General features: G+C 36.0%; 2 protein-coding genes across 4 annotated transcripts; both read right to left on the bottom strand.

The window, feature by feature from the left end:
- Positions 1–962: 962 nt before the first annotated feature.
- Positions 963–6023, bottom strand: LOC131164591 (grpE protein homolog 2, mitochondrial-like). Of its 2 annotated transcripts, XM_058121899.1 has the most exons (6): positions 5619–6023; positions 2545–2797; positions 2285–2472; positions 2003–2170; positions 1759–1887; positions 963–1393 (listed from the first exon to the last, which is right to left on the bottom strand). In XM_058121899.1, the coding sequence occupies exons 1-6, from the start codon at positions 5760–5762 to the stop codon at positions 1310–1312; spliced, it is 966 nt and encodes a 321-aa protein (XP_057977882.1). In that variant the 5' UTR covers positions 5763–6023; the 3' UTR covers positions 963–1309. The 2 variants fall into 2 exon arrangements, with proteins under 2 accessions (XP_057977882.1, XP_057977875.1); XM_058121892.1 differs by having other exon boundaries at positions 2285–2797; positions 5619–6011.
- A 6325-nt stretch (positions 6024–12348) lies between these two features.
- On the bottom strand, positions 12349–21250 carry LOC131164576 (mitochondrial pyruvate carrier 4-like). 2 transcript variants are annotated; one of them, XM_058121880.1, is made up of 5 exons: positions 20833–21250; positions 20111–20209; positions 19896–19948; positions 12865–12938; positions 12349–12614 (listed from the first exon to the last, which is right to left on the bottom strand). In XM_058121880.1, the coding sequence occupies exons 1-5, from the start codon at positions 20885–20887 to the stop codon at positions 12569–12571; spliced, it is 327 nt and encodes a 108-aa protein (XP_057977863.1). In that variant the 5' UTR covers positions 20888–21250; the 3' UTR covers positions 12349–12568. The 2 variants fall into 2 exon arrangements, with proteins under 2 accessions (XP_057977863.1, XP_057977856.1); XM_058121873.1 differs by having other exon boundaries at positions 20111–20183; positions 20833–21067.
- Positions 21251–23761: the final 2511 nt, after the last annotated feature.

The raw sequence follows: 23761 nt of genomic DNA, 5'->3' as shown, positions 1-23761 counted from the left end.
AATGAAATGTTAATGGTTCCAACATTTCGAATGAGATGATAAAACAAGAACCAAAGAAAATACAAGCAAATGCTAACATTTGATCAAACCTAACGTCAGACAAAGTCACCAATTTCTTCAAGGTTTTGTAAACATAATAGTCAGAATAGAGCATGTTAAAATAAACACGTGGAAGATATCGTTACCTCTGGTCATTGTACACAACTTGTGAAACTAGAAGACTAGATATCTTCTTGTCTCCGAACCCCAAAAGAAAACTACTATTTTGTGAAGTGTCTTCTAGCCTTTTACTTGGATTTTATCAAATCGGGGGAGGTGATTATTTTTTGCCCTTTCATTTAGAACTATGTTAAAACAGTGCTCTTTTGAATTTCAATTTTTCAGAGTAATACACAAAAATCACCTCATTTTTTAGTTTTCTAATATACAAATTATTATTTCCAAGTCTTTTCTTTACAATTAAAATACACGATGACATTTTTTATAATAAGGCCAATTCAAATCAGGATTTGTTTTTTAAGATGAAAAATTATTTTCTACTATTTTTTCTTGTTAACAAATTATCAATAAAATTTTTTTTTAAAAGATGATTACAAATTAAAAAAAATATTAAAGATATGTAAAATTAAAATTTCATTCATCAATCCAATATATACTTTTATTTTCTTACACCAAACATGAAAACGTATAATCCTTCTATTTTTCTTTCCTTTTTCCAATATTTTATAACTTCCAAATGAATCGTAAGGAAAACTTAAAATGATGAATAAAACTAATGAACAGTTCCTTTATTTCTTTTTTCATTTTTATTGATAAGATAAAGTGAATCTCGAATTTTCCATTTATTTTCATGTGTGCTCCAAATTCCAAACTAAGGCTATGCAACATCACATGAAAAGCATACATAACCAACAGTCAGCGGCTAAAAAATACAGGCGCTCAAGCAAAGAGCAAGAAGAAGAAAAATACAGGCAGCCAGTACTTTTTAAGTCCTCCAAGGCCTCTGAGGTTCTTGTTTACAGTGCCCAAATAAAACTCAAAACTGTGTTTTTAAGTTTTGAAAGATTTAAGATGTACCAGAACCCTCCTTGCTTTGTTGCATCTTCATTTAGAAGATAAAATGATTAATAAAAAAAACTCAATATAAGTGAGGGAGAAAAAAAAATGTTATATGCTTTATGCAAGACAAGAAACACAGGTCCTACAACTCATCTACTCTTACAACTCTCATCTCAAGCAGTTGGCAAAAATTTTTGATGGAATGCATCTGCAGTTCTTCCAAACCCTAGTCCTCCAAAGCTTCAGAGCCCTAGTTGGCCTCTTCCGAATCAACTTCTCGGGTTACACCAACTTCAGCTGGCCGGATAACTCGGTCATACAGCATGTAACCCGACTGCAGCACAAAACAAAAGGATATCACTTAATGATTTAGTCTAACACTACTAATTAACATTGCTAATAAACTCATGTTATTAACAGCACAAAAAATTCTTAATAAATGTAGAACAATAAAAAGAACAAAAATCCATAACCACCAAAATAAGACAAATGTTGGGAAGTGAGGGATGGGAGGAGAATGAGCCTCCCAATGGATCCAGAAAAAAGAATGCAAGCAAATGGGTGTTCCATACTTGGGCATACTGATCAAAGAGGGAGGATGATTCCTTTTTTTTTTTTTTTTTGGGGTGGCATCAGAAATAATCACTGGAAGGACATCCAATTTAAGTAAATTAAGATAACAGTCGACCCATTGAGTACCTTCAGAACAGAGGCCACAACGCCAGGAGGCTTAGAGCCATCAGGAATTTGAAAGACCGCATTATGCCTGTGTGGATCAAACTGCTCATTTGTAGGATCAAATTTCTCCACTCCAAACTTCCGAAACACCTGAAAGCATGAAAACATCAATAAGCAGAGTGAAAATAAGTCTTGACACAATTCCTCCTATGAAAGACCACGAGGTGGTGCCAGCAGGCATTTTTCTTAGTTAAGCATATGTTACCTCTGCAAGCTGTTTATCAGTCATTTCAACACCTTCCAGGAGTGTCCTTAACAGTGGTACTGCTCCAGCAGTGTCATTAGATGCATCAATCTTTGAAAAACTCTCTTTTACAACTGAAGATGCTCTTTGAAGATTGTCTGCAACATCCAATAAACTCTTCGCAAAACTCTGCAGCATATTTCCAAATGAACAAAACAGTAAAACTTAGACAAGATCTAACAATTGAGAAGATAAGAGTTCAAAATGGAAGTAGGTAGTCAATATCAGGAAGAACAGCCAAACCTGCACAGCAAATTTCTTTGAGTTCTCTGCTTCACGTCTTGTTCGATCCATAACATTTTCCATCTCTGCATAACTACGAAGAACTTTATCTTGCATTTTCTCAATCTCCTTATGCTTCATTTTCAGAAGCTCTTCCTTCTCTGCCACTAGTTTCACCAGGTCGTCCATAGAAAGTTCATCTTCCGAATCTGAATCAGAAAATGCAGTTCGTTTAGTACTTGGCCGCCTCCTTTTTGTAGACTGGGATTTTAAATTAGAACCTGATTCTTTTGCTTGATCAGAAGCCTCCACATCATCAGAACCTGAATCTTTCGTTGGATCAGGAATTTTTGCGTCTTCACTTGTTTTTGAATGCTTGCCATTTCTCTCTGCATTACTACCTTGTTCATTTCCAGACTGGACAGTTTCCTTTTCAGATGGTTGAGGGGATGCAGATGAAGAGATTCCACATCTTTGAAATGCAAAGTTCTTGAGTGCCAAATGATGCAATAGAGACAGCTGGCTTCCAACCAACTGGGGCAGAAAAAGTGCACATATAACCAACATCTTTCACCCTCAAAATTCAAAATAAGAATGTATGATAAAATTCACAAGAAAATAATTGAACGAGTTACTAATTACAGATGATTTTCATAAAGCTATAAAAAATAAAATTCATTGTGCCTCCTCAAATGAGGACGTAAGGCAGCATACACCATGCCCTTCTCAAACCCCAAAAATGGTGAACTAGGAGTTGATTTTGTGTTTATATAATATATATACAGATATTCAAAATATTTAGGGGCTGATGCACCAACAAACTTAAATTTAAAACATTGTGCAAATCAAATTAACTTTTGAAAGAGAATTTTAGAGTCCTAAAGTTTATAGCAGGCACAACCTTTAAATTAAGTCCAAAATTGTAATTTGGTTTTGAAAAAATTCCATCTATACTCATTTATAATGAAAAAAAGAAAAAGAAAAGATACCACAACCTAACATGAGAAATCAGCATTGCTGCACAAACCTCAAATAGATATAGAGAACAATTGTGTATAGAAGGGCGTCCCAGGGTCCCGAGGCTCCCCACTTTGCGGGGTTGTCACAGTGTACATAGCCTTACCCCTGTTTTTATGCAGAGAGGCTGTTCCTTGGACTCTAATCTATGACGAACCAGTCACAAAGAAGCAATCTTACCGTTGATCTAAGGCTTGCCCTAAGAAAACAATTTTTTATAATAACCAAAATAAAAAAATAAAAAATGGAATTCTAATTACCAAGGATGATACAAGAAGTAATATAAAAATGTACTCATAGTGAATCTAATTGATATTTCATTTTTCTTCACTCAAAAGCTAGGAAGTAAGGGGCCATGTGATTCCACTCTCAATGAAAAAGAAAACTAGAAACAAAAGCTAAAGATTGAAAACTAGCAATGAGTTTGGTCAATATTCCCAAAACTAAAAAAAATTAAAATTTTGATTGAACATGTTGGTTTTTGTCTTTGATCAAATAATAATTAATAAATATTACTAGAATAATAAAAAATTAAAAAAAAAAAAAAAAACAAACTTGAAGATATTATAAAAAAAATGAAAGTTAATTATAATTATTTTACTTATTACTTTCTGTATTCCAAGGATAATTCTTATATACATAATATGAAGAATTAAAATTGCTGAAAATTATTTTATGACTTTCATTTTTTTCAATTTTTTTTTATACAATTTAAGGACATTAATTTAAATTTTTTCATTAAAAAAAAGTGCATACAATAATTTAATATAAAAAATATAATTTTCAATATTAAAGTATTGACAACAAGTCATGCCAACAAATGAAAATGAAAAAGAAAAATTTTGGGGAACATTTGGCATCCTAATAAAAAGTTATGGATAAAAAAATCAAAAACAAAAACTAAAAACTAGAAACTTGTTTGGTTAATATTTTCAAAGCTAAAACAAATTAAAAACCTAACTAAAAGTATGTTCATTTTTTCTTTGAATAATATTATAAAATAGTGAAAACACAAGAATATAAATTAAAAATATATATTATAATAAATAAATTTTAATTATAATTATTTACATAATTATTATATTTTAATAATTTTAGAGCTGTAAGAAGTAAGAACAATTGTATTATACATGAGTCATGCGACAACTGAATGGAAAAAATATTTTTTGAACGACTCTTATTCTTTTCTCAAAAATTTTAGAAATTTTATGCATGTTATATTTGAATTTACATGGCAATTTTAATTTATTTTTTATTTAAAAGTGTGTATAGAATGAAATAATTCATATTAAAAATGAATTTCAATATTAAAGTATTGTCAACTGTGACAAGACAAATCCATAGGTATAAAGTCTAGTTTTTAGTTTTTGCAACAATAGCTCAAATACTAACAGTAGAAACAATAACACTAGCAACATGAACAAACACGCTGCAATCACTTGTTTTTTCCTTGTACAGCAACAAAATAGTAAAAAAAAAACTAAAGGGGAATGACACCAAACAGCCCCTAAGTTTTCACTCGTTGTCACAATAACTACAAACCAACAGCAGAAATAGAAACAGACAAACATGTTTTAGTTGTTTTTTTGGTAGCTGCATCTAGCGGATATGATACAAGTTAACCATCTGAAGAAGATTTTATAATGCTAATATTGAAAAACAAATCGACCAAAACCATGCATTAAAGAATAAAATTTTACAACACCTTCAGACAATATTCTCATCTGTACAAGTTAATCTGTCTGAATGTCGCATGTGCCCTTGTAATCATATACAAATATCTTGAAAATCATTATCAATCATCCATTTCAATTTATAAAAAAGAATATTGAAATTCCGAGAAACTAGAACAAGGGTAAAAACAAAGAAAAAGGAGGAAGCTAATTGAAATTTAAAAAGTTTCTGATGAATATCTCGATGAGTGTTCAAATCTAATCACATTTGTTATGATCCCCAATAACTCCTAACACCCAATTTCGTCCCTACAGCTAGGATTGATAAAAAAATTTACAACAAATGGCGCCATCACCACAAATCCATTGACTAGTGCGCTAAATCTTCAACAAAAAGAGAAACCAATTAATTGAGCAAGGCAGAAAAGCAGAATGAAATCGTTCTAAATGATCAGCTGGAACTCAAATCAAATGTACAAAGCCTGAATGAGCTAAAACCCCAATTTAAACAAGAACCACTTTAGGTCAGGGAACGCGAAATTTAATTAATAGAGCACGGAATACATCATTTGTCGAAAGAAAAAAACCAAAAAGATTAAATTTTATGGAGAACACAAAACCCTAACTAAACCCAGGAGGGAAAACACGTGATTTAGAGAACGCACCGTGTCTGAAGATTGACGGAGGGAGTGAAAATGATTGGAGAGTATAGAGGAGTGCTGGTGCGGTCGAGGACAGATGAAAACGGCGCTCCGGCACTGCACCAAGAGGGTCCGAGGAACCCGAGACAAAACCCTAGACACTACCATGTCTGTGACGGCTCAGAAGGGCAAAACAGGAAATCGAAATCGATGAAAGGAACGAAGGTGGGCTTAGAAGGGCAAAACGGTAGAGGGAAGCTGGGAGCAATACAAGAGGCGGCCAGCGTGCGTGGAGGGGAAGAAGGAACGAAGGTGGACTTCCGTTTTTGGTGACGGAACTAACCCTCCATTGAGGATTGGGGACGACGTCGTTTAGTGAAGCAGCCAAGCGGGCGTTCATATAAAAAATCTGTTGATGGGTAGATTTGTTCGGAAAGTATGAGTAAGGTTTAGCCTTGGAAGCATCCAGAAGCTTTAGGACAGTGACACGTAGATGGTCTTGGGATAAATGTTTTCAAATATTTTGTTGGGTGTTCGGAAAAAACAACCTCTTGAAATTTTATATTTGAAAAAAAATATGTTGTCTTTATGAAAGTTTAGATCATAAAAACATTTTATAGGCATAATAAATTTCCACAAAATTTCAAACTTTTGCTGTATAAAATTTTAAAACCAAACTAAAAATATGTAGATTGCAAATCACATTTTTTACAATTTTCAAAAATTCTTTAGATAAAATTATTAGTTTGAACTTATAATATATGCAAATATTACTATTTTAGAAAAAAAACTTAGACTAAAATTACATATTCGAGGATTTAAATATAAACAATTTCATTTCATTATTCAATTACGACAAAAACTCAAGTTTCTTGACAATTCTCCCATGTCAATGTGTCACAATTTTTGCACTCTAAAATTTCCCATTGTAATCCTTATTGCACAGCGAAAATTCCTCTTTTTTTTTTTTTGATGAGTTAATGGTAAATAGTTTGATCAAAATGGATATGCACAATATACACTGAGCATACCCAGGCAAGGGGAAGCCAAGCTCCCAATCAGAAGATCAAATCAAAACCAAACAATGGCTAGATACAGATCAACCTGGGCATACCCAGGAACCAAGAGGCCAAAAGAAACAGAACAACCAAAAGCAAAAACAAGTAATCTGAAACTCAATCCAAGGAGTCCAAATTTATCATAAACGACTCTATAAGTATGACTCTGAATCACCTTAAACAGCCTCTTTAATTTAATTGATTTGCCTTCAAACTTTTTTTTGTTCCTAAAATGCCAGAGGAAGTACACAATAACAGCCAAACAAATTTTTTTTCCAATAGATTGAATTCCTATGCCCTTTGCCTCCTTATGCAACCACTTCAGAGCAGCTTTCAGGGATGACATAACTCTAGTGAACCCCATCCCGTGTCGGACAAGATCCCACACAATTTTAGAAAATTTACATCTAAAAAAGATATGGTCAATAGTTTCAGTATTAGTTTTGCAAAATACATAGTTTTGGTCAACTCCTTCAACAAGCAGTTTATTGCTTGTAAAGAGTTTCCCTTTTATTTCCAACCACAATATGAACGCATGTTTAGGCAAGCTATCACATTTTCAAACCTCTTTGTGCCACGAGACTTTGTTACTCTTGTTCCTCCAGCAGTTGTAAATTTCTAAAGAACAAATATGACCATCTACAACCCACCGATTAAATAAACTGTCTGCAACCACATGACCCCTATATTTCTGTAAGATCTGATTTTTAATCTCAATCATCCTCTTGAATAAAGGGGAGTCTTCATGTTTTGAAAAAAATATCCCAAAAATTAGCACCCTTCAAGTAAATTTGGTGAACCCATTTTGACTATAAAGAGTTTTTTTTTTTTTTTTTTTGCCCTAGACGTTCCACAAGGCTCTAGTGAGAAGGGCTTTGTTCCAAGCTTTAATATCAAAAACTCCCAAGCCTCCTTCAACTTTAGGGAGGCAGACCTCCTTCCAAGCCACAAGGGGCCTCTTCCTTCCATCCCACAGAAACACTTTATAAAGTTTTACAACATGATCCAACACAGAATTTGGGATAGGGAAAATAGCCAACCAAAAACACTCCACACCTTGAATAACGGATTTAATCAGTTCCAACTTACTTGCATAAGAGATTGTGCTGGTCATCCACTAAGAAGGCTAGTGATCCTGTTTATCAAAGGTGAATAGTGCATGAAATTCAATCTTGAAGCTGCCTGAGGTATCCTTAAGTAACGAAAAGGAAATTCCCCTTCATTGAACTCTGTAATTCTTTTAATCTCATCCAAGTCTTCACTTCTCACACCAGTTAAAAACAAGTTGGATTTAAGGCAGTTAGCAATCAACCTTGAGTACTGAGTAAAGTAACCAAGGCAATCCAGAAGAAGCTTCACTGAATTAAAATTCCCTCTTGAGAACAAAATCAAATCATTTGCAAAAGTAAGGTGGGTGATTTTAAGATGTTCACATCTAGGATAGAAATTAAAATTTGAATTTTCCTCAAGAGATTTCAAAAGCCTAGAAAGGTACTCAAAGTAGATCATAAAGAGCAAAAGGGAAAGGGGATCCCCTTGTCTAAGCCCTTTCCTCCCTTCAAAGAATCCAAAGTAGCATCCATTCAAAGAGATAAAGTAGGATATAGTAGACACACATTCCATGATCAAATTAACCATGGTTTGAAGAAAATTAAGTTGTACCAACATCTCATTCAAGAACTTCCAAGATATTGAATCATAAGCTTTCTTGAGGTCTATTTTCAACATGCATCTGGGAGACACCCTTTATCTAGCATATTTCCTCACAAGTTCTTGGACAAGGTATATGTTCTCCACCATACTCCTGTGTTTAACAAAAGCTGATTGAGTTGGGTTAACAATCTCCTCAAGACAAGGCTTGATCCTTGCAACTATGCTCTTTGCAATGACTTTATACATTAGCCACCTGCATTTGGGAGTTTGTTTGTTCTCCATTGTTCTTCATAACAGTTGAAATATGATTCCTGCTGGTGTGCCTTCTCATAAGGGCATGAAAGAAAGACGTACTCTTGTCACATTCTTTTAAGTACTTCCCCTTAGCTAATTAAGCCAGAAACATTTTGTTCGCTTCTCCAAGTCTGGAAGCCACATTCTTCTTCTTAACCATCCTCTTCTGAATATCAATATTATAAGGATTGTCATGCAAAAGTTGTTGTAGGTCCTTCAATTTAGCATTGACTTTATATCCTCTAGCTAAAATATGGGAAAAATGCACAACATTAAGATTTCTCAAAGGTTTCTTTAAAGCATGCAGCTTCTTAACAAATCTGAACTGGTTGTGGCCCTTGATTCTGAACTCCCAACCCTCCTTGACCACTTCCTGGTAGTCACAATGCATAGTCTATATATTGAAGAACTTAAAGGGTCTTCTCTCTAACACTTCCTCCTCAAAAATTGAAACAATACAAGCTAAGTGATCAGAGGAGTGCCCTAGTAACTGGAAGACTGCATGAGCATTGTAGCCAACCAACAACCAGTTAGAGTTCACCAAAGCCCTACCTAGCTTGCACCAAACCTTACCATTAGACCACGTAAGGTGACAACCAGTAGACCTCAAATCTGAGAGCCCTGGATCAAAAAAACATTCCTTGTTGTCCTTCATTTCATAAGCAAAAATAGGTTGCCCATTCCTCTTCTCATCAGCAGACAAAACACAATTAAATCCCCCAAGAGCAGCCATGACCCTACATTTCGATTACTAGTCTAAACTAGATCCTACCGTAGTGATCTCCTAGCCACAATGGAGTTAAAACCATAAACAAAGCTCACAGTAAAACTTTTTGCAGAAACTGAACATTTAATAGGAGAATGAATTACTTGAGCATTCATATCAATAACCTGCAGCTAGACTTTCTGGGAATTCTAGAGCACCAGAATCCCTCCAGCCCTGTGATGGTTAAAGTTGATCACTTGTTCCCACATTCTAAATTTTTTATTCAGCAAACCCTCCAAACTGTTTGTTGAAAGTTTTGTTTCTAGCAAACAAAGCATATCTATTAAAGCCCTTTATGTTCTATGTAGAGATCTTCATGGGGTAAGTTGGAGGCATGAGCCTCCCTTCCTGACTACTTGCTTAGAAACCATACCCATCTTTGTTTTATTTTTGCTCTTCACTTGCACAAATCCCTTTTCCATGGCCCTTCCCTTCTCTTTTAGAGCCTTTGAGTCTTTAGTCGTGATATTACCCTTGTCTATTATGGGACTCTTTGCAATTCCATTTCTGGATGACCCTAGTGGGACAACTACAATAGAAACCTCCACCAAGTTGTCCTCCTTGAATGACATCCTAGCTACAACAGAAACCTCCTTACTTTTATCTGTTGTAGAAGCCTTTATTCCTTGATTCAGAACACCACCTAGTCCCTCATCTATTTTAGTCAGAACCACAAGGGGAGGAGCATCAGAGATATTCATGTTTCTTTTAGCAACATCAACTTTTGCCACTTCTTCAGTCTAAACACCAGCATTCTAAGGGAGACCCTCCTACTGATTACATGCAGCATCATCAACTTTAGTATTAACTTTCCTTGAATTAACCTTAGGAACAAAACCTTTTCCATTGTTTTTAGCTCTCAAAGTTCCCTCATTTTCTTTCCTGGGTTTGAAGAAACCCTCTGAGTGGCCGATAGCTTTGTAACTTTTGCAGTATCTAGGCAGACTCTCTTACACCACCTCCTGAGTTATTGACATATCATCAGGGAGCCACACCTTGATATTGTGTTTAACTTCCTTAGCAATGTCAACTTCAACAAGAATTTGAGCATATGAAAGCCTATCCTTATTTGTTGTTAGTTTGTCTGCAAATAGTGGTTTTTCAATCTTTGAATAGATTCTCCCTAAGGCCATTGGAGTCCACAACTCTGATGGAAAACTCTTCAATTGAACCCACACAGGTAATGTAGTCCTCTGTTCGGAATCATATTGAAAATACTTGGGCATCTTCTTCAAGAGCAATGACCTTCCATAAATCATGTATGGACCATTTTCCAGCACATTACAAAGGTCCACTTCATTTTGAAACTTAAAGATAATCCACCCCTACTTATGTTGGATAGCTTCTACCTGCACTTTCCAGGAACTAACCAACAAATTTAAAGCAGACTTACCTAGGTGTTTACTTGTAGTGACCCAGAAAAATTCTAATATTTAAATAATAAAAGAAGGGGGAAAAAGGGAAAAGGAAAACAGGGTCTCGTTGACGAATTCAGGGGGCTCGTCGACGAGAGAGCATTTCGTCAACAAGAAAGTACCGAGAGGATGTTTTGGGCGACTCTGAATTTCGTCGATAAGGGGGAGAGTTCGTCGACGAGTTGCCTTCTAGACCTCGTCGACGAGGTGATGTGGCTCATCGATGAAGGTCATAGTATAAGTAGCCCTAAACGCGACTTTTCAGCCATTTTTGGCCGCATGAATTTTCTCTCTCTCTCTCTCTCTCTCTCTCTCTCTCTCTCTCACCTTTCGATTTTCCCTCCTCTCTCTAGGATTTCGGGCCGATCTTTTGCCGGTTCGACAATTGGAGGCTATTACGACACTCTTGGGAAAGTTCTCTACAAATCTACTGGAGTGGATTGTCGGTGGGACGAATTTGAAATTCATCCCAAACCCAGGGTAAGACTTTCTACTCAGTTTTTGACTTTACAACAGTTGTAGAAAGCGTAGTACGCGTAGAAATACTGAAATTTAGTTATGAGAAATATCATTTTCAGGGTGTTGAACGGGGAACTCTGTGGGTGCGTGACTATTATTTTAGGAGCTTCTTAGGAATTAGGTAAGGGGATAAACTAAACTAGTTGTTTTATGAAAATTATGAGTAAAATTGTATAGCATTTGATTTCATGAAAATATATGTATATATATATATATACATATGAGTATTATGTTGGAAATACTGCTAAAAATAATGATATGTTCTAGATATATATAATACCCATGTTATGTGGCATGAGTAGATTTTATGATGAATTACTGTTTTCTGGGAACATGATAATATTATGAATTTTATAATGAAAAATCGGCGTGCGGACCAAGAATTTTATATGATTTGCCGATGTGCGGGTCAAACTATGGATATGATTTATCGGCGTATGGGTCGAGCTATGGATATGTTTTGCCGGCATACTGGCCGAGCTATTAATATGTTTTGCCAGCGTACGGATTGAGCTATGGTAAAATATGAAATGCCGGCGTACGGGCCGATGATTTTTCATGATGTATATATATATATATATATATATATATATATATATATATATATATATATATATATATATGCAAAATGATGTGATGGTATTAACTTGACAATTATTAATATGAAATATTCATATATCACAGTTTGATTATATGTTATATGTTATCAGAACCTGTTTGGTTTGGTCTAGGCTAGCACTTGCACGGTACCGCTGCTATGTGTTCATGATCATCATGATATTGTGTTAACGCTGCTGTACGAAGTAGCGTGAGGACGAATAATCGATGTGGTTTTAAGAAGTGTGGATGCCCCTGGTGTACGGGCTACGTCTGGCAAACCCATCGGACCCAACAATTCATAATTTTAACACAAAACCAACTTGCATCCCACAAATTGATAAATGAAGTTTAAGAGAATAGATTACCAGCAAACCAGTGGAGCAACAAAATATAAAAAAAAAAAGATATTCGCAAAACAAAACTAATGACGCAAAGCAGTCCAATCGATCTACATCGGTAACTGTGTGCCATTCCATTTATAAAATTTGTAGTTAAATTAACAAGCATGGACACAAATGAATTATTCACATTCAAAGCTATTTCATTTGTTTGTTTGTTTGTTTGCGCGTGCTCAAGTCTTTTATACATATGTTATTTCAATAATATTTTTTGGTACCAAATAACAAGGCAACATAAGGCCACACAAGTTAATTCATCTAAAAATTTCTGTCATTGTTCTTTCGCCACAGCTCCTTCAGCACTAGAGTAGTCATGCCTGCAATGAATAGATAAGTGATTCGAAGTCTACATGCATTGTCAAAAAAAAAAAGGATACAGTTGAGGGCCAGGGGTGCCATCATGTGGAATGAATCCTGATTGGTTGTAGAGCCCTTTATATTGGGTGTCAAGACTAATCAGGGAACACCACATCAACCCATAATGCAGTGACTTGCTTGAAAAATTACACTAGTGTTGTGATATTATGATATAGAAGCAAAATTATCAGATATGAAGTCTAGACTCACCAAAGTTTGCGAGCTACTTGGTACAAGCCTGTCCCAGCCATTGCAACATTGACACTTAAAAGGTTCAAGTTTCTCTGAAATCAAAAAATCATGATTTGCAGAGAATTTAGAATCAACAACAAGCAGCTCTGTTAATTGGAATAGGGTTTCTTCTAAACCACTCACTAAATGAGGTTGTACACCTCAACAAGCTTATCTACCATGTATAAATTGGTAAGAGTTTAAAATCTCTAAGAGATTTGATATGAAAGAAATGTAGCAATACTGCAATAGAAACTTCCTTAAAGCATTAGAGGTGTCAAGTTTACATGACTAAATGATTGGTGGATTGATTGATTTGCAAGTTAGAGAAACCAAGTATAGTAATTGATAATGAGTGAATGACCAAATGAAATGCAACTGTTTATGTCAATAATATATGCCTCATAATGTGTACCTTTCAAAAGTTTATAGTCTATCAGTCTATTTTCCTCCAGTAAACCTGAGTCCCTAGGGGCTAATGGAGCTTCAAGTTCATCAAGATGATAAAAGACTTAAAACCATTAGTCAGGTTTAAATGGTGCATTTCATGGCAAAGACACATAATTTGGATGATTAGGGGGGAACAAGTGACATATATTGTGTCTTCGCAATCTGTTAACAAAGATAATTCAGGCAATTAGGCTGTAAATAATGGGCTGTAAATAATGCAGATTAGGCTGTAAATAATGCTAAAAATCTGGCAACATTTAAATGCTAAAAATCAGGCAACAAATGTGTAAATCACTTCTAAATAATGAAAGCAAACTTGATGGAAAGGGCATTCAGACCAAAATTAACATGATATCAGAGCCCCTCTTCTGATTCCTCGTTTTGGCCTTAATCACTAGGTGCGATTCTCATCGCTATTTTTTTTTTCTTAGTTTCAGCAAGTTCTTTCTTGCTTTTTGTGGGCATCAGCCTTCTCTTTGGTGTCCACTTTGGTCGTTCTGAGTTTTGTTTGGGGCTATTAGAATTTTTTTTTAGTTGCGCACGCTGTCCTTCATTGCGGGCTACTCATCTCGGTGTTTTTATCATGGTGGCTACGCATCTTTGTGGCTGTCGACAATTTTGTGTGGTTAGCAACTTTGACTCCTCTTGGTGTAATACCCCATGGATGAAAGACTTAAAAGATTAGATGTTACTACTCATATCAACAAGGTGCACCTTTCTTTTCGGGAGTTTTCCCACAAGAACTCCATAGTTAAGCGTGCTTGGCTTAGAGCAATCTTGGGATGGGTGACCACTTGGGAAGTTTTCTCAGAAAGTGTGTGACTGAGGACAAAACACACTGAAAAGGACACGTGTTAGTTTGTGGGGCTAGTCATTAGTCCGATAAGGCCCGCCTCCTGTTGTTTGGTCCAGGTGGAGGAGGAGAGACACAGTGCTCCCTGGCAAACTTAGGTTGGGGCGTTACACCTAGTGTGATCGACGAAGGTGCTGTGTTTCTTCCTCTGCTGTGTCGTTTTTCACACAGGGCAGGTATTTCGAGTTAGACTTCCGTGTTTGATCTGGGCCTTCCGTGTTTGATCCAAGTTTTTTATTTCTTCTAGCCTTTTGTAATCTGGTTGTGTTTGGATTTGGACCTGATTTGAGTTAGGCTTGCCGCTTATTTGGTTGATTGTTTGGGATTTTTTCTTTTTTCTTTTTTCTTTTTTTCTTTTTTAGTGCCTTCAATCATGTCTATTTAAAAGACTATTATTAGCTTTATTGGAAAGAATTTCTCTACGTGGGAATTCAAATTTAAAATGCTCTTGAAAGGGAATGAATTATCAAATCATATTGATAGTTTTGCTCAAGTTCCCACTAATGAAAAGGAACTTGCACAATGGGAGGTCAAGGATGCAAAGGTGATCTCTTGGCTGTTGGGGGCGATTGAGTCTCACCTTGTGACCAATCTTCGCTGTTTTACTACCACTCAGGCTATATGGGATTATCTCCACCGTATTTACCACCAAGATCATAGTGCTCAAAAGTTCCAATTGGAGTTGGAAATTAGTAATTACAATCAAGGTAATTTACCTATTGAACAATTTTATTTTGATTTTATTAATCTTTGGAGCGAGTATTTTGCTATTGGTCATGCTAAGGTTCTCCTTACGACACTCGCGACTCTTCAAGCAGTTCATGCTTAGAGTCAACACGATTAGTTTTTGATGAAATTTCGACCTGAATTTGAGCCTATTCGAGCCAATTTATTGAGCTGTAATCCAGTTCCTTCTTTGGATATTTGTTTGGGAGATTTATTGCGTGAAGAACAATGGTTATCCACTCAAATGGGTATGACTTTTGAGAAGGTATTTTCTGAGGCTGTGAATGTAGCATATGCAGCACAAGGGAGAGGGAAAAACAAGCTGCAGTGTTTCAGTTGCATGGAGTTTGGTCATATTGCTCGTGACTGTCCTAAGAAAGTTTGTAACTATTTGCAAGAAAGAAGGCCATATCATCAAAGACTGTCAAATGCAGCCTCAAAATCGCCAATCCCAAGCTTTTCAGGCTGTTGTTCAGTCCTCTTCTTCTTCTTCTATGCCACCCATTGTAAGCTCTGAATCGTTTGTTCTCATACCAACAATGGTCCAATAGATGATTGTGTCTGCTTTTACGGCCTTAGGCCTACAAGGTGGGACTACTAACTTAACTTCTTGGATTGTTGATTCGGGCGTTTCTAATCATATGACTGGTAATATGATGGGTCTCCATGGTGTTCGTAAGTATAGAGGCACACAAAATATTCAGATTGCTGATGGTAGTACTCTCCCAATCATTGTTGTTGGTAATTTAGGCTCTTTATTTTGCGATGTTTTTGTCTCTCTTGGATTGTCTATCAATTTGATTTTTGTTGGACAATTGGTAGATAATAACTGGGATGTTCATTTTTCTCATGGTGGTTGCCTTGTGTAGGATCAGGTTTCAGGACGGTGATTGCGATGGGGCCTAAAGTGGGGCATTTATTCCCTTTACAATTTTCTATTCCTAATTTTGTTTCTGTGGGTTGTACGGCTACTGCCAAAAATAATGAAGTTTGGAATAAGAAATTGGGTCATCCTAATTTTGTTGTCTTGGCTCATCTTATGAAACATGGTTTTTTGGGCAATAAAGATTCCTTTTCTTCTTCTCCTGTATCTTTTGATTGTGCTACTTGTCATCTTGGTAAAAGTAAAACTTTACCTTTTCCTGCTCATGGTAGTCGTGCTTCTAATTGCTTTGAGATTATGCATACTGATGTTTGGGTGTGAGTCCTGTTATTTCTCATGGTCAATATAATTATTTTGTGATGTTTATTGATGATTATAGTTGATTCACTTGGATATATTTTCTCCGCTCTAAAGATGACGTGTTTTCTGCCTTTCAAAAATTTGTTGCTTTTGTCGGGACACAATTTAGTACTTGTATCAAAACTTTACGCTCCGACTCAAGGGGGGAGTACATGATGGTTATAGTCGATTCTCTTGGATATATTTTCTCCATTCTAAAGCTGACATGTTTTCTGTCTTTCAAAAATTTGTTGTGTTTGTCGGGACACAGTTCAGTACTTGTATCAAAACTTTACGCTCTGACTCAAGGGGGGAGTACATGATGATTATAGTTGATTCACTTGGATATGCTCTAAAGCTGGCATGTTTTCTGTCTTTCAAAAATCTATTGCGTTTGTTGAGACACAATTCAGTATTTGTATCAAAACTTTATACTTCGACTCAGAAGGGGAGTACATGTCTCATTCTTTTCAAACTTTTCTTTAGCAAAAGGGGATCATTTCCCAAGGTTCTTGTCCTTATACCCCTCAACAAAATGGAGTTGCTAAGCATAAGAATTGTCATCTCTTAGATGTTGTTCGTACTTTTTTGATTGATTATTCTGTACCTTCTAAGTTATGGGTAGAAGCTTTATCTATTGCTGTCTATTTGATCAATTGTTTGCCTAGTGCCACTCTAAATTATGATTCTCCCTATTTTTGATTATTTGACATATCTCTTGAGTATCAATCCTTTCATACTTTTGGGTGTGTTTGTTTTGTTCATCTACCACCTGTTCTATGTCACAAGCTTGCTGCCCAGTTTGTCACGTGTGCCTTTATGGGATATAGCAATACTCATAAAGGATTTGTTTGTTATGATGCTCATGCAAACAAATTTCGGATCTCCCAGAATGTGATTTTCTTCAAAAATCAATATTTCTTTCAGCCTCAGGTTATTTATGATACTCCTATAACTCTTCTTCCCTCTTTTGATAATGTGTCTTCTTCTATTGAGCGATTTAAACTAGGTGTGGTGTATCATCGACGTCCTCCTCCTTCTTCAATGCCCTTTTCTAGAAACTAATCCATCATCTGATTCTACAATTCCTTGGCGCTCCACCCGGGTTACATATCTACCGAATAGGTATGGTTTTCCTCATACCTTGCTTACTACCACTCTCCACATTGTTTCTGTTCCTCACTCATATACCCAGGCAACCTCCCAAGCATGTTGGCAACATGCAAGAAGAAATCCAAGCTCTTCAAGATAATCACACTCGGGATCTTGTGACTTGTCCCTCTAGTGTCAAACCTATTGATTGTAAATGGGTGTACTCAGTCAAGCTTTGGTCTAATGGGTCACTAAAAAAATATAAGGTCCGTCTCATGGCTCTTGGGAACTGGCGGGAGTATGGTATTGATTATGAAAAGACCTTTGCACCTATTGCTAAAATGACTACTGTGCGGATTATCTTGGCACTATCGCAGGGGTGGTCTCTTTGACAAATGGATGTGAAGAATGTTTTTCTACATGGGGATTTGAAGGAAGAAATCTATATGTCTCCACCTCCCGACATGTTTGCCACACCTTCCTCAAAGGTTTGTCAGCTACGCCGATCTATGTATGAATTGAAACAGGCTCCGTGTGCATGGTTTGATAAATTTCGCTCTACCCCGCTTGCTTTTCATTTTACTCAGAGTTAGTTTATTCCTCTCTTTTTCTTTGCAAGACTTCTGGGGGAATTGTATTGCTTCTGGTATATGTTGATGACATTGTAATTATTGGCTTTGATAATAAGTTAATTAAGCAATTACAACAGCATCTCAAGGCCTTTTTTCACATAAAAGATTTTGGTCTCCTACAGTACTTTCTTGGCCTTCAGGTGTAGCTTACTTCGACTGGTATGTTGTTACACCAACACAAATACACACAAGAAGTGATTTCATTGGCTGGTCTCCAATTGGGTAATTCTGTTCTTACTCCCTGGGAGGTAAATCTTAAGCTTTGTCAAGAGGAAGGCAAGTTTCTATCAGATCCATCTTTGTATTGGCAACTTGTTGAGAGTTTGAACTACTTAACGATTACTCGTCCTGATATTTCTTTTGCTGTGCAACAAGTTAGTCAATTTATGCAGGCTCCCCGACATCTTCATTTAGCCGTTGTCTACCACATTATCCGATATCTAAAGGGCACCTCTACACGTAGGTTGTTCTTTCCTAAGGAATCTCCCTCTTACAATTGGTGGGGTATAATGATGTTGATTGGGCTGGATGTGCGGATACTCGTTGCTCTGTTATTGGCTGGTGCATGTTCTTAGGCAATGCACTCATTTCTTGGAAGAGTAAGAAGCAAGACAGAGTTTCCAAGTCCGCCACTAAGTCTAAGTATCGTGCTATGTCTTCCACATGCTCTGAGATCACATGGCTTCATGGGTTATTAGGTGAACTTGGTTTTTCTCAGCTTCATTCCACTCCTCTTCATGCTGATAATACTAGTGCTATTCAGATTGCTGCTAATCCCATCTTCCATGAGCATATGAAATATATTGAAGTCGATTGCCATTCCATACGTGAATCCTTTGATGAACGAGTGATTACTCTTCCTCACATTTCCACCGAACGTCAAACTACAGACATATTCACTAAAGCTCTTTCTCGGCACCGACATCAGTTCTTGGTTGACAAATTGATGCTTCTTGATTTACCAGCATCAATTTGAGGTGGGATGTTTACGGAGATAATTCAGGCAATTAGGTTGTAAATAATGGGCTATAAATAATGCTGATTAGGCTATAAATAATGCTGAAAATCTGACAGCATTTAAGTGCTGAAAATCAGGCAACATCTATGTAAATCTCTTTTATATAATGAAAACAAATTTGATGGAAAGGGCACTTAGACCAAAATTAACACAATCCTCCTAGTAACGAAGTTTGTTTCTTAAAATTAAATTTTGAAGGCTTAAAGGCCCTGTATACACAAATTTCTATGTCAAACTCCCAAAAAGTGTACCTCATTCTTTTCTTTGAATACATCACTATTCAAGGACCCTATAGCTAAGGACCTCATAAAGTGGTTAATAACATATCAGAAATTGATCATTTAGGTGTCTAGGGAAGTAAATTCTGAGATTCCAAGCAAGTTAGAAGCAGACCAGGTCATCTGAATGATGGTCATTTTACCTCCGCCCAATTTTCAGCAAAGCAGAGTGTACAATCTAGTAGCCAGGGAAACTCCAATAGGAGTGTTGATATTAACAAATGAATGTGCAAAATTATCAGATAAACAGATAAATAAGCAGAGAAGATACTGTATCAGTGAAATCATGTAGAAAAAAGGATAAGCTTTAGAATAGCTTGAAAAAAAGGCCTTGCTGATAAGTGCCACTAGAGTACTTGCTAAGGGAATAATTAACGAGTTACGGAGTAACTCATGTGGCCACCGGCTAAACTCCTAAAAGAGAATTCAATGGCTATAAAATCCTAAAGCTGCGTTTGGGAGCATGGTTTTCGAGCCTTAGATTTGAATTTGTGTAAATTTAGAAAAATTCAATACAATTTTGCATTACACTTGGTTCAAATCCACACATATCCAAACCCAAGGCCTCCCCAAGCGCAAGGTAAGTCAACTCCTAATAATTGAAAAAAGACTAGCTGCTTTAAATCCCAAGCTCCCAACACCCAACTTGAATGAATGGTAAAAATAAAGACAACTCATCAGTGCATCAATTACACATTGACAAACCTAATATTTCTCAAAAACTCGACATCAACATTACCGGGGTAATTATTGTGCTGTAGCGTGACCAAATAACTCCAGAGCATGCAACAGCTGCAAAGCATAACACAGAGAGGTGGTAATCAGCCTAGTTCAACCATATGGAACAAAAGTTGGGAGAAAACAATTTATACCAACAAGTCATGAATTTTTGAAACAAATAGAGTGCATGTAAAGATCCCACCATCCCAGCATAAGTTTTGGGAATTAACATACCCATTTGCTGAGGATAGGAGAGCTTTTCGGGTGGCTTTGAGAAGTCGGCAGCATTTGCTATGATGATACCCCACTTAAATGTGGGAGCCCAGAAGTGAACTGCAGTAATTAATTAGGTGATGCACAAAACAGTATGTGTGCAAAGTGCTTACTGAAATTAATACAAACATTGATATGTCAAGATTCAAGAATCAAGTAGAGGATCAAAGGCGTGATGCACGCGAGTGTTCCTGTCAGTGGCTCAATCCATAGAGCTTTAAGCATAGAATTCATACAACAAACAATAATTTTAACGAATAACAAATTCGAAAGAATAAGCCTGTTAAGAGCTAACTCAACACAATCCTCCTTCATCCAAGCTTGAGATTGGAAAGTGGCAATCGCACAGATTCACCGACCCAACTTAATCCATGGCCAACCCAGAAGAGTGGAGATAAGGATTGAATAGCAACAATTGAGGTGTAGCAATTTCAAAAAGAAGATTGCTAGATTCTGGTACCTCAAAGCCCCTGCTAAGCTTTTTATCAAACATGGTACATGGAGTATACAGTTTTTATCAAGAACACCCACTTCTCAATCAAAAAATCTGGGTCCTGACTAGAGCAACACACGAATATCCCCCGATTCAGGTCTCAAATTTCCACACACTATCAACCAAAAACTGAAACAAAATCATAACAAGAAGACAATGAAAATTTAGAAGGAAAAAAGAGGGAACGAACTGGTTTTGGGGCCAACTGGGTGGTTCCAGAGCGCCTGAAGCTTCGACTTCGCCATGAAATGGATGAGCTATTTCTATTTGTAAAGTTGAAACTTGAAACAGGGATGACCCAAAAGGGGTCGCGATGATATCCAGATTCCGAGCATATGAGCATTATTGACGTACCAAATATAGGATTAGCTTGCCAGATGAGGAGGATGGGTGAGCTGAACGAACAAGAAAACTGAGACAATGATGAGTGTAAAATTATTTATTTTAACTTTCATAATATATTATTTTTGTTTTGCTAAAAAATAAATAATTATATTATTTGAGTTAAAATATTTAATAACTTTATAGTAATTGCTAAGGCTAATTGTTTGAAGATTTTATTCATTTGTGAAAAAACAATATTCGTGGCTAATTTTTTGAATAGCGTCATTTGATTTCAAAATTCATATGTTATTGAAATATATTTTAGTTGAAATTATTGGTACAAAAGATATTGTTAAAAAAGATTTTTTTTTTGTGAAATTAAAAGAATCTCTAAATTACAGTTAATTTTTATTGTTGTGAAAAAATAATAATTACATTAGTTTTGATAAAACTTAATTTGATTTGAAATTACCTACTTAGTAAATATATATATATATATATATATATGTTATGGTGATGGGTTAATAAATGCCCGGATTAATAAAAAATTAGAGGTTGTTGATATGGTGATGGATTAATAAATGACTGGTGCTGAGTGATGGAAGTATAATAATGAAAAAAAAGGTGAGGTACAGTATAATATTAAAATAATTAATAAAAAATTAGGGTTGGGGAGCTGCGGCAGTGGAGCAATGGCCGTGATGGAGCCGCGTCTTCTGGTCTAGCAGATCTCTCGTTCTGATCTTCTCTTCTTTTTTTTTTATAAAATAAATTCAGGCTAATCGGCGAGATAAAACTAAAAGGCACGTTACTCACGGGCGATGTGAGGTCACGAAACAATTGCCCTCTGCAGCACTGATTTACTCCACTTCTTCTGTATGAATTTTTTTTTCACCTCACTTTGTCTTTTAGAAATTTTTTATTTAAAAATTTTGATGCATTCATCATTACATTTAAATTCAACCATTTAACCACCTATTTATTTTCAATCTCCTAACATCCAACCACATTTTTATTACTAATCTCCTAACATCCCATTTAATTCTAACAGGCAACCACCTTTTGTATTTATTTATAGTGTATTGTACATCATTTTTTATTTTTTTTTTGTATTTTTCTGCTCTATTTTCTTTTTTCTTTTTGTATTTTTCTATTGTTGTAAATGTATAAAAATAAAAAAATATCTTTTCTTGTTATATTTGGCCCTTAGACAAAATAGGGTGTCTACAGTTACTTATTTTTATAGGTGCGTTGCTTAAGATGACAAGAAGAATGATTTTTTTGTTATCTTATAGTAACAAATCTATAAAGATAAAAGACGTAAATTTTGGACTGCGCCAAATATAACAAGAGAAATTAATGCGTGAACTTACAAAAATGCATGGAATTTCAGGTCAACTTGATGAACCTGCTGAGTATAGTGAAAGCAACGAGTGTTCAAGCCTGCGAACAAAAACTACTCACCTAATCAGAACATTTTGAATGCAACCACTCAAATTAACACGATAGTCACGCCAACTTGAGGTGTCAGTGGTTAGTACAACTAGAATGTGACTATATGGAGAAATAGCCAAGTCAACTTGGAGTGTTAGTGGTCAGTACAATATTGGAGTATTAGAGGTTAGTGAAATCTTGGAGTGTTAGCGGTCAATACAATGTTGGAGTGTTAGTGGTTAATGCAATTTTGGAGTGTTAGTGGTCAGTTCAACTTGGATGTGACTATTTAGAGAAATAGTCAATGCAACTTTGGAATGTTAGTTGTTAGTACAATATTGGAGTGTTAGTTGTTAGTACAATCTTGGAGTGTTAGTGGTTAGTGCAATTTTGAATGTGACTACTTGGATTTGGGAACTATCAATTCCATATGCCTTCGAGATAACCAAGATAACTTGGATGAGACTACTCAAATTTGGGAACTATCAATGCCACATGCCTCTAAGATGACCAAAATACTTGGAAGGTGACTACTCAGATTTTGGAACTATCAATGCCACATGCCTCTGAGGTAGCTAAAATACTTTGGAAGGTGACCACTCAGATTTGGGAGCTATCAATGTCACATGCCTCTGAGATGGCCAAAATACTTGGAAGGTGACTACTCAGATTTGGAACTATCAATGTCACATGCCTCCAAGGTAGCCAAAATACTTAGAAGGTGATCACTCAGATTTGGAAACTATCAATGTCACATGCCTCTAAGATGGCTATAACAACTTAGATGAAACAACTCGAATGAACGAGATAGTCAGGACAATTTGGATGAGACTACTCGAATGAACGAGATAGTCAGGACAACTTGAATGAGATCACTCGAATGAGCGAGATAGTCAAAGTAACTTAGAATTGGCCATTTGAATTTTGGAGGCGTAATGCCCTAATATCCAAAAAGCAATTTGGAAAGAACTACTTGAATGTGAGGATCACTGCCTTAGGCCTAAAGTAGACAAAACAATTTTTTGGAAAGAAACCATTTTAAAAGAACTACTTGGATTTAAGGACTGATGCCCTAGTATTTGAAAAATATTTTCATAAGAACCACTTGGATCTGAGGATTGATGCCCCATCCCCAAAATAAACAAAACAATTTTTTGGAAAGAAACAATTTTGAAATAACTACTTGAATTTAAGGACCGATGCCCCAGCATTTGAAAAAACATTTTCGCAAGAACCACTTGGATCTAAGGACCCATGCCCTAGTATTTGAAAAATATTTTCGCAAGAACTACTTGGATCTAAGGACCGATGCCCTATGCCCAAAGTAGACAAAACAATTTTGAAAGAACCACTTGGATTTT

This window comes from Malania oleifera, chromosome 1, assembly GCF_029873635.1.
Source record: "Malania oleifera isolate guangnan ecotype guangnan chromosome 1, ASM2987363v1, whole genome shotgun sequence".
Classification (NCBI taxonomy): Eukaryota; Viridiplantae; Streptophyta; class Magnoliopsida; order Santalales; family Ximeniaceae; genus Malania; species Malania oleifera.
Note: the sequence above shows the minus strand (reverse complement) of the source record. Positions and strands in the feature narration are given on the sequence as shown.